Consider the following 13,465-nt stretch of genomic DNA (forward strand, 5'->3'; position numbering starts at 1 on the left):
TCTACCTTGCTTATCAGGAAGTCCTACCAGCAAGCTCTCTACTGCCTCTCAGGCCTCCCAAGGAACAGGTTCCCCGATTCCTAAAATTCATGGAAGTAGTTTTGTAACATCTGCTGTCAAGGTAACACTCTTATTGCACTTTGCTAGTTTCTAAACGTGTACATTCAAGTTGAGCCAGAATTTGCAAGTGATAATGCAGATTTCATAAAGTAGAATCTTCAAGCTAAGAAGTATCATGAAGATCAAGTACTTCAGACTCCCCTACCTTACCTATGATTTTTTTTGACAGCTTTGTTATACATTTTTCTTTACAAAGTAATAATTTGTATCTTTCCACAGTGTATTTTCCCCTTCCCCCACCTTCTTCAGGATAAGAAGTCCTTTGAAATTTAGAATTCCAAATATGTTCTGACTTGTTCAGATCATAGTGCTAGATATCTGCTCACTGTTCCGCAGAGACAGTCACTGCTGTTGACTTAGTTATTCAGCTTATTTGTTATTGTCTTGGCTACCTTAAGGCTAGAGCCTCTGAGGTATAAACTCCTGTTTGAGAATTCCTGAGAATTCAAAGATCATCTCTTACATGACTGGTGCTAACACAGCATTTCTTATATCTAGGCACTTAATTGTGATGATATTGAATAGTTTCCTGATCCAAGGCGAGGTTTTTCTCTAATGCAGTGTAATCTGTGAGCACTGTGTTCTATGAATGCCTGAATTGTAAGAATTCCTTGAAGGTCTTAATTTTCTACCAGTGTATTTTTGCATGTTTGTTGATGATATTTGCATTACATAGTTAAACAGTGTTCTTAACTTTGTTTCTTGCCCCCAACATTTATTTATGGAAAATTGCCTCTGAGACTTGCCTTTTGTATTTGAGAATTAGAGACAAATGACAGTAATTTTGAATTTTGACCTTTGCTGTCTTTGTATTTGCTAATTATTCAAGTTCTTTTTGTTGTATTGTTTTTAAAATTTTTAGTGAAAAATTTCCCCCTGCGTCCTGGGTATTTATTCCAGAGTAACAGATCAAGTTGCAAGTACTGTTACAACAGTGTGGTATACTGAAACACTGTCACTGCCTGTTACATTCGTTTATTTAGTGCGTAGACCTTAGGGATAGAAAAGAAATAGAATACAGTACCTATCCTTTAGTAGCATCTGGCAGGGGACTGGACATGAAACCAATGAGTCAGCCAAATATTACAGGTAGTATGATAGGAGTCTTTCCAGTTTACAGTGGGCACAGATGAGTAGGTTCTTGCCAATTTATAGCCTTACTTTGAATTGTCTTTTCAAGCAATATTAAAATGCAGGTGTAGGGACTCAGAAGCCCCCAAAGAGTTTTGGGCTTTTTGTTTGTTTTTGTTGCTAGGGAATGTCACAGGTTTGTATTAAATATGTGACTAGAGTGAAATCACTCACTTTATCCTAATTGTACAATACGTATTTTTACAAACACAGCAGGAGGATTCTTTGTTCGCATCTATGCCACCTCTTTGCCCAATTGGGAGTCACCCTAAGGTTCAAAGCCCCAAACCTATAACTGGAGGACTTGGAGCTTTCACAAAAGTAAGTATTCATGAGAGGATTATCCCACAGGTGGATAAGCTCTTGTTACATAATCTTTTTGTGGCTTGTTGGAGTTGATTGATGCTACTACCCCACATCATGGAACTTTTTAGTATGTCTCATTTCTAGGACTGGATCCTACTTCTGAGACATGCTTCCATTTGTTTAGTGGTGTTCACAGGGCAGCCCTTGGAGTCTAGCAAGATGGGAACTTCCTGGTGCCGTTTTGCCACCAATGTCTAAAATAAATGACGAGGTTGGTTTGCAGATACACTGGATCTAGTCCACATCCTACTTTTGGTCCCTTTAATAGCTATTATGGGCTATACTTAAGCAGTATTTTTACCCTTCTAGTGGAGTCATTGTTTACATACAGGGCTTCATTAATTCCTGCATACAGAATAAATTCAAATATTAGTAGCATTTTTAATGGGCTGCTTATTCATTGTCATTATCATGTTTGTTGCAAGGTAATCATCAAACAGGAACCTGGAGAAGCCTCTCACGTACCAACAACAGGAGCTGCCAGCCAGTCACCACTCCCTCAGTATGTGACTGTGAAAGGGGGTCACATGATAGCTGTGTCCCCTCAAAAACAAGTCCTAACTGCTGGAGAAGGGACTGCCCAGTCACCAAAGATTCAGCCCTCTAAGGTTTGTATTGGGTAAGGATGGGGAAGTCAACATGTCAGTGAACGTTGTTTGCCTAAGTAATGGACAAGTGCTGAAAAGGGTGACGGTGTTGATGGTCCCGGGAAAACCTGTGGATGAAAGCCCTGTAGGAAAAGCAGATAAGTTGGTGTTTAACCCACCTGTTCTTTTCATAGTTATTAACAAGAGCAGGGACATGGTTTATAGAGGGCCCAGGGACAGTTCAAGAGGTGAAGGGATGCCGTGTTATCTCTCCGACAGTGAAGATGATTGACGTCATGGACACAACTTTACACTTGATTCAAGTCTAACTGACAGGATCGAGGTCCACTGTTTTACCTGTTTATTTCTGATAGGAGACTGCTATAGTTTGCACCTCTGATGTCTTGACTGTGTGATCTGTTAAATGATTCTTGGCTCTTTAGAGAGTTCATTTTCTTTATAATTTGGAGGTTTGGGGAATTTACATATTGGGAGAACTCTAAAACAGAGATACATGTTTCCCTGCATCCGTTGTACTTAGGAGTGCCAAAGTATATCATGCTCTTATTTGCATATTATCTGTAAACCTCAGACAACCTTGCAAGATGGATATTTTCACTGCTATTTTATAAATGAGGAAATTGTGGCTCTGAGAGGTTAAGCAACATCCTTGAGAGCATACAGCTAATAAGTGACAGAGAATTTGAACCCAGGTCTGGTTGACTCCAAAATTCGCCATTCCAGAACTGTTAAAATTTGTGAGCCATTGTGTGTAACCTAAGCATGCTTTTAGAACATCCAGAGTTAAATAATCTTACTTTTAGGGCAGATATATCCTAAAGCTATTAAGAGTACTATGTGAAGCGCTTGCTTTTCAACTTTAAAATAGGTTTTAGATATTTTGGTTAGTCTAGATGGCTGCATGTAGATTGAGTTAAAAATTCATAGTCTTATAGGTGGTTCTAAAATCTGTAAGAGTTCATTAACCACTTTCCCAAACTTTTCTGCTCATAAGACTCAACTGATGATTAAAAATATCAGAACTTCTTGGTGACCTCGAGAATCTGGATTTTTAACAAACTCTCCTACTGACTCATATGATTAGGTAAATTTAGGAACCATGGAATTACAGCATCAAATTTGACTTTGGGGGGGCTTCCCTGGTGGCGCAGGTGGTTGAGAGTCCGCCTGCCGATGCAGGGGACACGGGTTTGTGCCCCGGTCCAGGAAGATCCCACATGCCGCGGAGCGGCTGGGCCCATGAGCCATGGCCGCTGAGCCTGCGCGTCCAGAGCCTGTGCTCCGCAACGGGAGAGGCCACAACAGTGAGAGGCCCGTGTACTGCAAAAAAAAAAATTTGACTTTGGGGATTCCATAGCCAGAATCACTAAAACAGGCAACCCCCAACTACTTCCTGATGCTCCCTCTGTTGTTTTGGCTTCAGGGATAAGCATTTTGTTCAAGTCCTTTCGTGAATCGGTTATTGTCATCTAGTCTTCATACTCAGACACATCCTGTATGTTGTTTAAAATCTATTTTGCTTCACCTAGAAATACATGGTATTACTGATTTAGGCTTTTGAATCATGATAGCATTGCTATTTATGCTCAGAAGCTCTGAAAAGTTTCTGCTTTTTGCCACTTTTGCATTTTGCAAATCTGCTCACCCAGTAATACTGAACAACTGTATTGGCTTTCTTGTCACATTCCCACCTACCTAATGGCAAGGTAGGACCAAGAGAAAATGGCTGGGTTTGTGCTAGAATGCCTTAAGTGTAAAGGTACCTGATAAGAAAAGCCACAGAAGAGTGTGAAAAAACTACAGAGAAGCAGAACATGAAACAAGACATCTATCCCAGAAATTTTGTACATGCTTTAGACTTGAGATAAAGAGCTATCTGCAAGTACAGCGTGTCCCTGGTTATTGCTGAGGTGTAGTCAGAGAAAGTATGCCAGAAAACAGGAGGGTGAACAGAATGGTACTGTTTCACTTTCCACACAACTTTGGCACAATAGAAACACAGTTTATCATTTTCATAAAAGTAGAAAGCGGTGCTGCTTTTGACATGAAAAGAGACAGTTGAGGAATTCGTGGTTCATATGGGAAGGAAGCAGTGTGGTGAAGTTAAAAGAGCATGAGCTTGTTACACATCTCAGATCTCAGCCACTCATTACTTGTGTGAGCTGGGCAAATTTATCTGTCTCAGCCTTGTTTTTTCATCTAGTAAAAGGAAATAATACCCTTTGCCTTTCAGTGCTATAGGAGAATTAGAGATCATTGTATATAGAGGACCTAGCACAGAGCAGGTGCTAAATAAGTGATAGCAGCTAAAGTTATGTGAGGATGAGTCCTATGTATATATGTGTGAGTACCATGTAATAGTTACTGTCATTGAGAACTAAATCGTAAGTGGCTGTATTTTTCAGCATCCAGGGAAAAATCACATATAGAGAATCCTCACCTTCAGGTTGCTAAAGTAGATTCTGACTTGCAAAGGTCTCTACAGGGCACAGGGAGGGCAGGAATAGAAACTCCAAATCAAAGCATGAATCAAAATTAAGTATTTAAAACTGTACAGAACAAAGGTGAAACTAAGGAAATTCGAAGAGCAGTGCTGTGGGAGGGGAAGAAGAAAACAATTGGTAGGTGATTTCAGGTTCTAGGCCAAAATGTTGTATTAAAAAAAAAAAACAAAACTAATTTGGGGTTACAGTGTCCTACTCAAGAGACTTGCTTGTGGTGTCATAGACAGCTGTGCATAGGGTTTTCCCCAGTAGAATGCCAGACTTCCTCATTCTCCTCAGTGTTTTATAATAAAGGGGGGTTGTTTATCTTGTGAGCAGTTTGCTCTTGGTGGACAAGCTCTGCTAGTAAAAACTGCCCTCCTGTGGCCAGCATGGTTATGTTTTATTTGGCTCTCGGAGGGATTAGGTGTGTCATATTCTGGACATTTTGAAGCAGTTGAGTGTGAGGATAGAGGTTGGCACAAGTAGGGAAAAGCAAGTCAGATGCATGGGATTGGAGGAAAGAAATTAAAATAGGTACATGTATGTATTATTTTCCTTTTTTTAAATTGAAGTATAGTTTGTATATAATATTATATGTTACCAGTGTACTGTATAGTGATTCACAATTTTTAAAGGTTAAATTCCATTTCTACTTATAAAATATTGACTGTATTCCCTGTGTTGTACAGTATACCCTTGTAGCTTATTTTATACCTAATAGTTTGTACCTCTTAATCCCCTACCCCTATATTGCCCCTCCTCCCTTTTCTGTTCCCCACTGGTAACCACTAGTTTGTTCTCTATATCTGTGAGTCTGCTTCTTTTCTGTTATATTTACTAGTTTGTTGTATTTTTTTTAGATTCCACGTATAAGTGATATCACATGTATATATTATTTTCCTTTAAGATCTTTGCTTTCTTTGTTAATTTAGGAACATGAAAATAGATTATGTGTAATTTAGCTTATACAAGGGATTATTAAGTGTGATATATTTAGGAAATGTAAAGACAGACGTCTTAGAAAAAAGTTCAACTACTATAACAAATTCCCAAACCAGGAGCTTAAATGAGTTTACTTCTCTCACACATGAAAGTCTGGTAAGCGGCCCTGCTGTGTTGGATCCACAATCATCAAGAATCTAGACTCCATCTCATTGCTCTGTCATTTTCAAAATTTGGTTTTCAGCTTGTGGGCTATGATAGCCACTTCCTCTCATGCCACCGTGTTCACATTTCTGGCCAGCAGGAAAAGGGAAGGGAAGAGGGTTTGGGGAGAGCGAACCAAAAATTTGCACTCATCACTTCTGTTCACGTCCCTTTAGCCAGAAATGAGATGTCAGACCTAGGTGTGAAGGAGTTGGGAAATATAGTAGGTATTCTGTGTGGCCATGTCCCTAGCTGAAAATCGGGGGTTCTGTTACTATGAGAGAGAAACAAAGAATACATATTGGGGTTCAGCTGGCAGTTTCTGCCATACCTTAACAATAATTTTCTGGATTAAGAAGCTTTTTTTTTTTTATCAATGCAGAGAAAAGTTCTTGATTAGTAAGAAGAGTTTGTATATCTCCACATCTCTAGGGGGAATGAGTGTGCCCAGCTCTGTAGCTACAGTAACACTCCATGTTGCCTATATAATGAGGCTCATACAGTCAGAATGAAGAGATTTGGATAATCATCAGGGATTGTTTTAACCAAGCCAGGATAGCTGGGAGTTTTCTCTTCTCCATTCTAGATGAACTTATTTCTCCCCCCAACCCATTGGTTCTTTGATTTTTTTTTTTTTTTTTTGCGGTACGCGGGCCTCTCACACTCCGTGGCCTCTCCCATTGCGGAGCACAGGCTCCGGACGCGCAGGCTCAGCAGCCATGGCTCATGGGCCCAGCCGCTCCGTGGCATGTGGGATCCTCCCAGACCGGGGCACGAACCCACGTCCCCTGCATCAGCAGGCGGACTCCCAACCACTGCGCCACCAGGGAAGCCCTCTTTGATTGTTTTGTTTCTTCCTTTCTTTCCCTCCTTCCTTAAACGTACATAAAAGTGCAGAGGCTATTTTAATGAATCCTACATGTCCATTATTCCATTTCAGCAGTTACCAGCATTTTGCTGATCTTCTCCTAGAATATTAAAGCAGATACGAGCTGTTATCTATATATTTTGATTTCTGTTTGATTAACTGAACCTTAAGATCAAGGTCCTCTGCCCTGGCCAAATGCTGAAGGTAGTGACAGGTGTTTATCCTTTGGCTTTCTGTCCTGAGTCTCTACGTAGTCTCATAGATCACCAGTCTTCAGTTCATAGTAACAAGTGTTGTGCTGGCTGCAGCTGTCGTTTACTGTGTACATCATGCTGGCTAGGCACTTTATAAACTTATTTTCATTTATGCCTCATGATCTTATGAGGTATTTTATAGATGAGATATCTAAAGCTAAAACTCAAAGAGGTTAAATAACTGTGCAGCTACTAACTGATGGAACAAAACTGGGAAAGCAGGTCTGACTGCTTATAAAAACCTATACTCTTTCCTCTTGATACACTGGTTTATAACAATTGATTAGGGGACCATTTTCTTTACATCAGCCATATTGTCCAAGCACATGACAAGTGTATTTTACTATATTCACATTCTTTGAAAAGGAACCATGTATGATTTAGTGATTATTTAACTTAAAAATCCCATTCATCAGTTGTTATATGGTTTGACATTTTGTTCTACCTTAGGTAATGCTATTATTTTTTAATTTGGGAAGATTCTAAAATTTCAGTAAATACAGAGAATAATATAATCAATATCCACATATCCTCCACTGTGAATTAACATGTTCATATTTAATTCAACATTTTTTTCTCCAAATAAAATATGACTGATAAAGTTGCAGTCCACTTTGTTCTTCCCCAAAACAACAGTCATGAATTTGGATGTGTAGCTTGACAGTCCATACTTTTTATTACATACGTAATAGCTGTACGTAACATGTAGTATTGTGAATTTTGAAGATTTACATAAAAGATATTTATACTCATGTTTTTCTGCAACTCCCCTTTCACTCAATATTTGTACTTGCAAAGTCTGTTGATGTTGATATATATATAGTTCCAGTTCATTCATTGTAACTAACGGATGCTATTCCATCAGTCTGTCTTATACCACATTTTATCCATTCCTCTATCTATAGACATTAAGCATATTTCATTTTGTAGACATTAAGATTACTTACAATTTTTTGTAATTACAAATAACGCTACCTTGGACTTTCTGTGTATGTTCCCTTGAGCACATGTCTAAGATTTCTCTGGGATATATCCCTACCAGTAGAGGGTGAATTTTCAATTTTAGTAGATATCCTAGTACTTCTCTGGAGTGGCTGTACAAATTTACCTTTCTACCAGCAGTGAACAAAAGTTCCTGTTTCCCCATATCCTCTAGCCAATTCTTGGTATTATCAGGCTTTAAAATTTTCCCCTCCAATCTGATGGTTGAAAAGTACTTTTCTTCTTTATCTTTTTTGCCTTTAGAAGACAGATCTTTTCCATTCTTAAAAAAGAATGTAAAAGTCTTTTTATCTAGTTTCTGGTGAGAAGTTCTTTTTATGAAATAAAGAATTAGGGAGTGTGAAACACTGCCCCAATTTTCCATTAATTAAGTTGTTTCTTCTAATTGAACATTGTACTATTGACCTTGTTTTAAAGGAGCTCTGAAGTATTCTTTTACTTGAAAAAATTTACGGTATTTTTAGAACTAGGTACTTCTAACTTTCATTCTTTGGGTGCTGGGATTTTTTTTTTAAATTGTTAAATGTTTTTCTAGCTTATACTTTTTCTTTTTTAATGAAATGTCTACCTTTAAGAAAAGGAAAGATTAGAAAGTATAGAAAAAGATAACTTTTTTTTTTTTTTTTTTTTGGCGGTACGCGGGCCTCTCACTGTTGTGGCCTCTCCCGTTGCGGAGCACAGGCTCTGGATGCGCAGGTCCAGTGGCCATGGCTCACGGGCCCAGCTGCTCCACGGCATGTGGGATCTTCCCAGACCGGGGCACGAACCCGTGTCCCCTGCATCGGCAGGCGGACTCTCAACCAGTGCGCCACCAGGGAAGCCCGAAAAAGATAACTTTTTAAAAAAAATAAGTTGGAAGAGGTGTCACATGTTATACCATATAATAAATGACATGAATTGTTAGATGTTCTAGTGATGGAGAAATATTGCTTCAGATGGGGATAACACAGAAGGGGTTACTGAAGAGGTGATATTTGAAAGTATGTAGTGGAGTTTATAGTTCATATATGAGAATGTTTATTGCAGTTTTTTCATAATGTGAAATTTAAAATTATCTAAATAGTCACACAGTAGTGAAATACTTACTTAGATTATGGTATATCTATTCTAATACATTATTTTTTGGTCATCTCAAAATGTTTCTGAAAAATAACAGTGGAAATGGTTGTAACATGATGTTAAATTTAAAAATTATAAAACTATATGTATCCTAATCTTGGTTTCAAAATGTACATTTAAAAGAATCAGAAGTAAATACTACATTAAAAATATTAGAGGGCTTCCCTGGTGGCGCAGTGGTTGAGAGTCCGCCTGCCAATGCAGGGGACATGGGTTCGTGCCCCCGTCCGGGAAGATCCCACATGCCGTGGAGCGGCTAGGCCCGTGAGCCATGGCCGCTGGGCCTGCGCGTCCGGAGCCTGTGCTCTGCAACGGGAGAGGCCACAACAGTGAGATACCTGCGTACCGCAAAAAAAAAAAAAAAAAAAAAAAAATTAAGAGATTATTTCTGATGAGTAGAGTTTTTTTCTTTATATCTCTGTATTTCCTGTGTTTTTTTTTTTAAAAAAACACACATATTACTTTTTATAATTAAAATAGGTTATAGGTAGTAGCTGGGGTTAAGACAAAAGCTGTAACATTTTATTGTAATAAAATCCAGACTGAGAAATACTGCCGTTCACATCGTAGGTAGAATTCCTAGATGATTGAATTAGACTCCATGTGTTGTTATCTAGGGGTTTGCTTTTGTTCTTTGCTGGAACAGAGTGACTGTGCTGCTTTAAGACCCCTCAAGGGACTATGAGAAGAAGCACTGCTGGGTTCTCCTCTGTTTTGAACAGGTTGTTGGGGTTCCAGTTGGGTCTACCCTACCTTCGGCAGTGAAGCAGGCAGTGGCAATCAGTGGTGGCCAGATCCTCGTAGCCAAGGCCAGCTCGTCTGTCGCCAAAGCAGTTGGTCCAAAGCAAGTTGTGACCCAAGGAGTTGCCAAGGCAATTGTGAGTGGAGGTGGAGGAACCATTGTCGCTCAGCCGATGCAAGCCTTAACCAAGGCTCAGGTCACTGCTGCTGGCCCTCAGAAGAGTGGATCCCAGGGTTCAGGTAACTGATACTAATCGGGGGCCCTTTCAGCAGCAGCCCCTTCCAAAACGCTCTGTGCTAGTGATTTTATTTGCTATTTGGTTCTCTCTAGAAAAACCTAGGATGTTGATGTTTTAAGGAGTATATAAAAACATGTTAATCTTTTTCATGTAACATTTTACATAGAGGCCTGTAAGGCTTTTGCTCTAAGTTGTGTGTGCGCATGTGCGGGTATGAGCAAGAATAGTAAAAATAGAGGGTGTTTCTTGATACTGCTCTCAAGTCTGAAGAATAATTCTCATTTGTCCTTATTTCCACATTGTGTTCTAGTTCAGACTTACAGTCTTGGTATGGTCATTTGCCAGCGGCATTTTGAGGTACTTGACTAAGGCATTCTCTACTAAACAAAAGTTTAAATACTTTGAATGTGTTTTAGTCCTTAGTGTTTGTTTCTGTGAGTGCATGAAGAAATATACCTCAGGTATTTGATATTTACTAATTTTTAAAGGTCTTGATGAGGCTGAAGAATGGTAGCAGTGAGTTGGGAGGGTAGTGGAGGTCCAAAATAAAGATTTCAGAGGTGAAGAATTGCTGCTGATGACAAAGTTCTTTTGTGGCATTAAAAATGAGTGTTTGAGATGGGCCAGAAGAAGTGACCTTTGGAGTTTGGAAGATACAGCACTGAGAAGGCAGAGAATTAAATAAGTCATCTATAGTGTTGTCACTGAGAATGAGCCTTTAGCACAGAGCACAATACTTTGAGTCTGGAGTCCGCCTTCAGCTAATGAGGGGAAGTGACTTGGGAGTTCAGTAAATGAGAGCAGAAAAGAGAGGGAGATGGTATAGCTAAGTAGGAGCCTCAAAAGAGGCAGGGCTTTTTTTTCTCCCCCTCTGGCATGAGCCATGATAATGGTCTGAAAGTCTAACTGGAGAGCAAAAATGTTCCTTTCCTGGTCCTAGCCCTCTGATATTGAGGTAAGACAGAAAACAGCCCGTAGCTAGGGGATTTCTGGGGAAGTCTTATCCTCAGAGGACTGAGTTTAATTACCACAAAAAGAGATAATGTTCAAGGAGGTTGATGTTCTAGAGGGTGTAGTGATCACAGCAGGAATTCCTGGAGTGGGGTGCCTGGTGAAAGAGTCAGGGAAGGAAGAAAGCATGAGCAGATGGTTCAGATCAGGGACCGTGAGCCGTGTGGAGATGGGACTCCGGGTGCGGGTGGCAGAGAGGTCTGCAGTCCTGGCGTGGCTGCGATGCACAGTGGTGTAAGATGAGATTAGTTCTGGTCATAATGAAGAGGGATGGCCCTCAGTTTAATATCAGTCCCTGATATTGGGTGCAGCTTCCAGGGTTCCTGCCTCCCAAAGCTTTGCACAGTGAAGTGGTCCTGAGAGGGACTACTCTAGCAGGTGGCAGGAGGCTGAGAGTCCTTTCCCTGTGGGACTCACATGGTCCTGTAGGCTTCAGTTCCTGGAGATTCAAATACAAAGTAACTGCAGAAAGTTTTCATGTTTAGAGGTATCACAGCCATGTGCATCGAGAAGTAAATTCTAAGGGGTTAGTGAAAGCTGTTTGACATAGGTGAGACTTTTAAAAGATGAATTATAGTTTCATAGTATATGTGCCAATTGTTGACTGTAGCATTTTTTAGTTCTTAGAAAGTGAGGGAGACTAGAAGTCTTGTTTCAAATCAGTAGATTCATCGTTACTAGAAATTGACTATAAAGGGGCTTTAAACAAATGAGAAGCAAATGTGTATTCATCCATAGAGAGGGTGATTATTTTATTGACTGTCTAAACAACAGTACTTTTGAGAGTTAAGAGTCACTATTAATTATAGTGGGACGTAGGTATAAATTGTAACGGCTTTGGGCAAACCAGGACATATGGTCACTCTATATACAGATATAAATTTCTTTATAGTTTGTAGAAAGCTCTTCTAGTATGTAAATATTTTAATTAGCAACATAATGAAAAATGTCAGCCTTTAAAGCACTGTGCATCTAGGAAGCAAACTGTAGAGTTTATTGTTTGTTAGTGTCTTTGAATAAGTATTTTATTACTCTGTGTATGTTTTAATTTTAGAGATAGCATTGCCCTCAGTTCCAATTTATCTTAATGTTTTTCCTCTTTCTTTTTTTCCCTCTATTCCCTTCACCATTTTAGTAATGGCGACATTGCAGCTGCCAGCCACTAATTTGGCCAACTTGGCAAATTTGCCTCCTGGCACTAAACTCTACCTTACAACGAACAGCAAGAACCCTTCAGGAAAAGGAAAACTGCTGCTGATCCCTCAAGGAGCCATCCTGCGGGCTACCAACAATTCTAGTTAGTCCATCATTAAATCATTTGGTTCTTGGGTCTCTGGGTACGTTCATCTCATCCACCTGAGGGGCAGTTCTTACCTGTTTCAGGAAGCATTTTCATAGCTCTGTTTGCTCAAATGGATTTAAAACATGCACACATTTTAACTAGAAGTGAGTTTAAATAATCATAGTCTTAGGAGGTGACACTGTTGTCTTGGATTTATCTGCTCAGAGTCTGGGTTTGGGAACAAATTACACTGAAGAGGTATGGCTACTGAGCCTGTGTTGGGAGAAAGCTGTATATGTGAGCTGGAAATAAAGAAGACTTCTTCCTGTCAGTGGTATCTGAAAACTGGTGACACCTGAGAAGATTGCTGGACGCCTGTTTTTATTTTGAAGGGGATGGGAATAGGATTGGAATCAAGTGTCTCTGCTTGCCATTATATTTAGATGTGCGACTCAAGTTTGCTAGGTTTGGAGATGGCAAGAGAAATACAGGCTCAGCCTTAGTGTGTAAGATGTAAAGCCCCAAGGAAATTAGGTGGTTTATCTAGGCTTATATAAACTTTTGCTTTGACATATAGAGAAAAACAATTTGGGTAGTGTTGAAAAGGAAAGGGTAAGAGGAATTATTTCCATCTGAGTCAGAAGTATAGTTGGTACAGCAGTTAGGTTCATTTGAAATTAGTCACTTGCCAAAGTGCAGTGTTGTAATTGTAATCAAGCAAGAGCTCGTGTGCCCGTGGTACAGAAAACCATTTCTGACAGTGGGAGTTTGCAGCAAAGTTAGTGTTAACTGCAGGGCACCAAGCAAGGGAGTGGGAAACAAGTCTCAGATCCACTCCAACTTGGTCTTTGAGTTCAGGGTATTTAAAGGGGAGGAACAAAGAAGCGGGGGTTAATCATCATCTTGTGATGTTTCTTAATCGTAGTTTTGGGTGTCAGGATGTCTCTGGTTTACATTTCTCTGGCCAGGTGGTCCATGGCTTGGGGGTCTATTAGCTCATCTTGCCCTAGGGAAACAATCTGAGTTTTTACCTTAGCGATGTTATCTACAACAGCACTTTTAGTACATTAATGATGTTGTTAACAACGGCAG

At 39.7% G+C, this 13,465-nt stretch overlaps 1 protein-coding gene across 9 annotated transcripts in view; it reads left to right on the top strand.

Moving 5' to 3' along the window:
• YEATS2 (YEATS domain containing 2) overlaps nt 1–13,465 on the top strand; it is a 109,128-nt gene that overhangs the window by 69,187 nt on the left and 26,476 nt on the right. For all 9 annotated transcript variants that reach the window (XM_033855542.2, XM_019946103.3, XM_033855536.2 and 6 more), the window contains 5 exons: nt 18–121; nt 1,465–1,572; nt 2,043–2,225; nt 9,823–10,081; nt 12,227–12,388. In XM_033855542.2, the coding sequence (XP_033711433.1) occupies nt 18–121; nt 1,465–1,572; nt 2,043–2,225; nt 9,823–10,081; nt 12,227–12,388 (816 nt within the window). The remainder of the gene's footprint in view (nt 1–17; nt 122–1,464; nt 1,573–2,042; nt 2,226–9,822; nt 10,082–12,226; nt 12,389–13,465) is intronic.

The sequence above is a fragment of the Tursiops truncatus genome, chromosome 4 (assembly GCF_011762595.2).
Source record: "Tursiops truncatus isolate mTurTru1 chromosome 4, mTurTru1.mat.Y, whole genome shotgun sequence".
NCBI lineage: Eukaryota > Metazoa > Chordata > Mammalia > Artiodactyla > Delphinidae > Tursiops > Tursiops truncatus.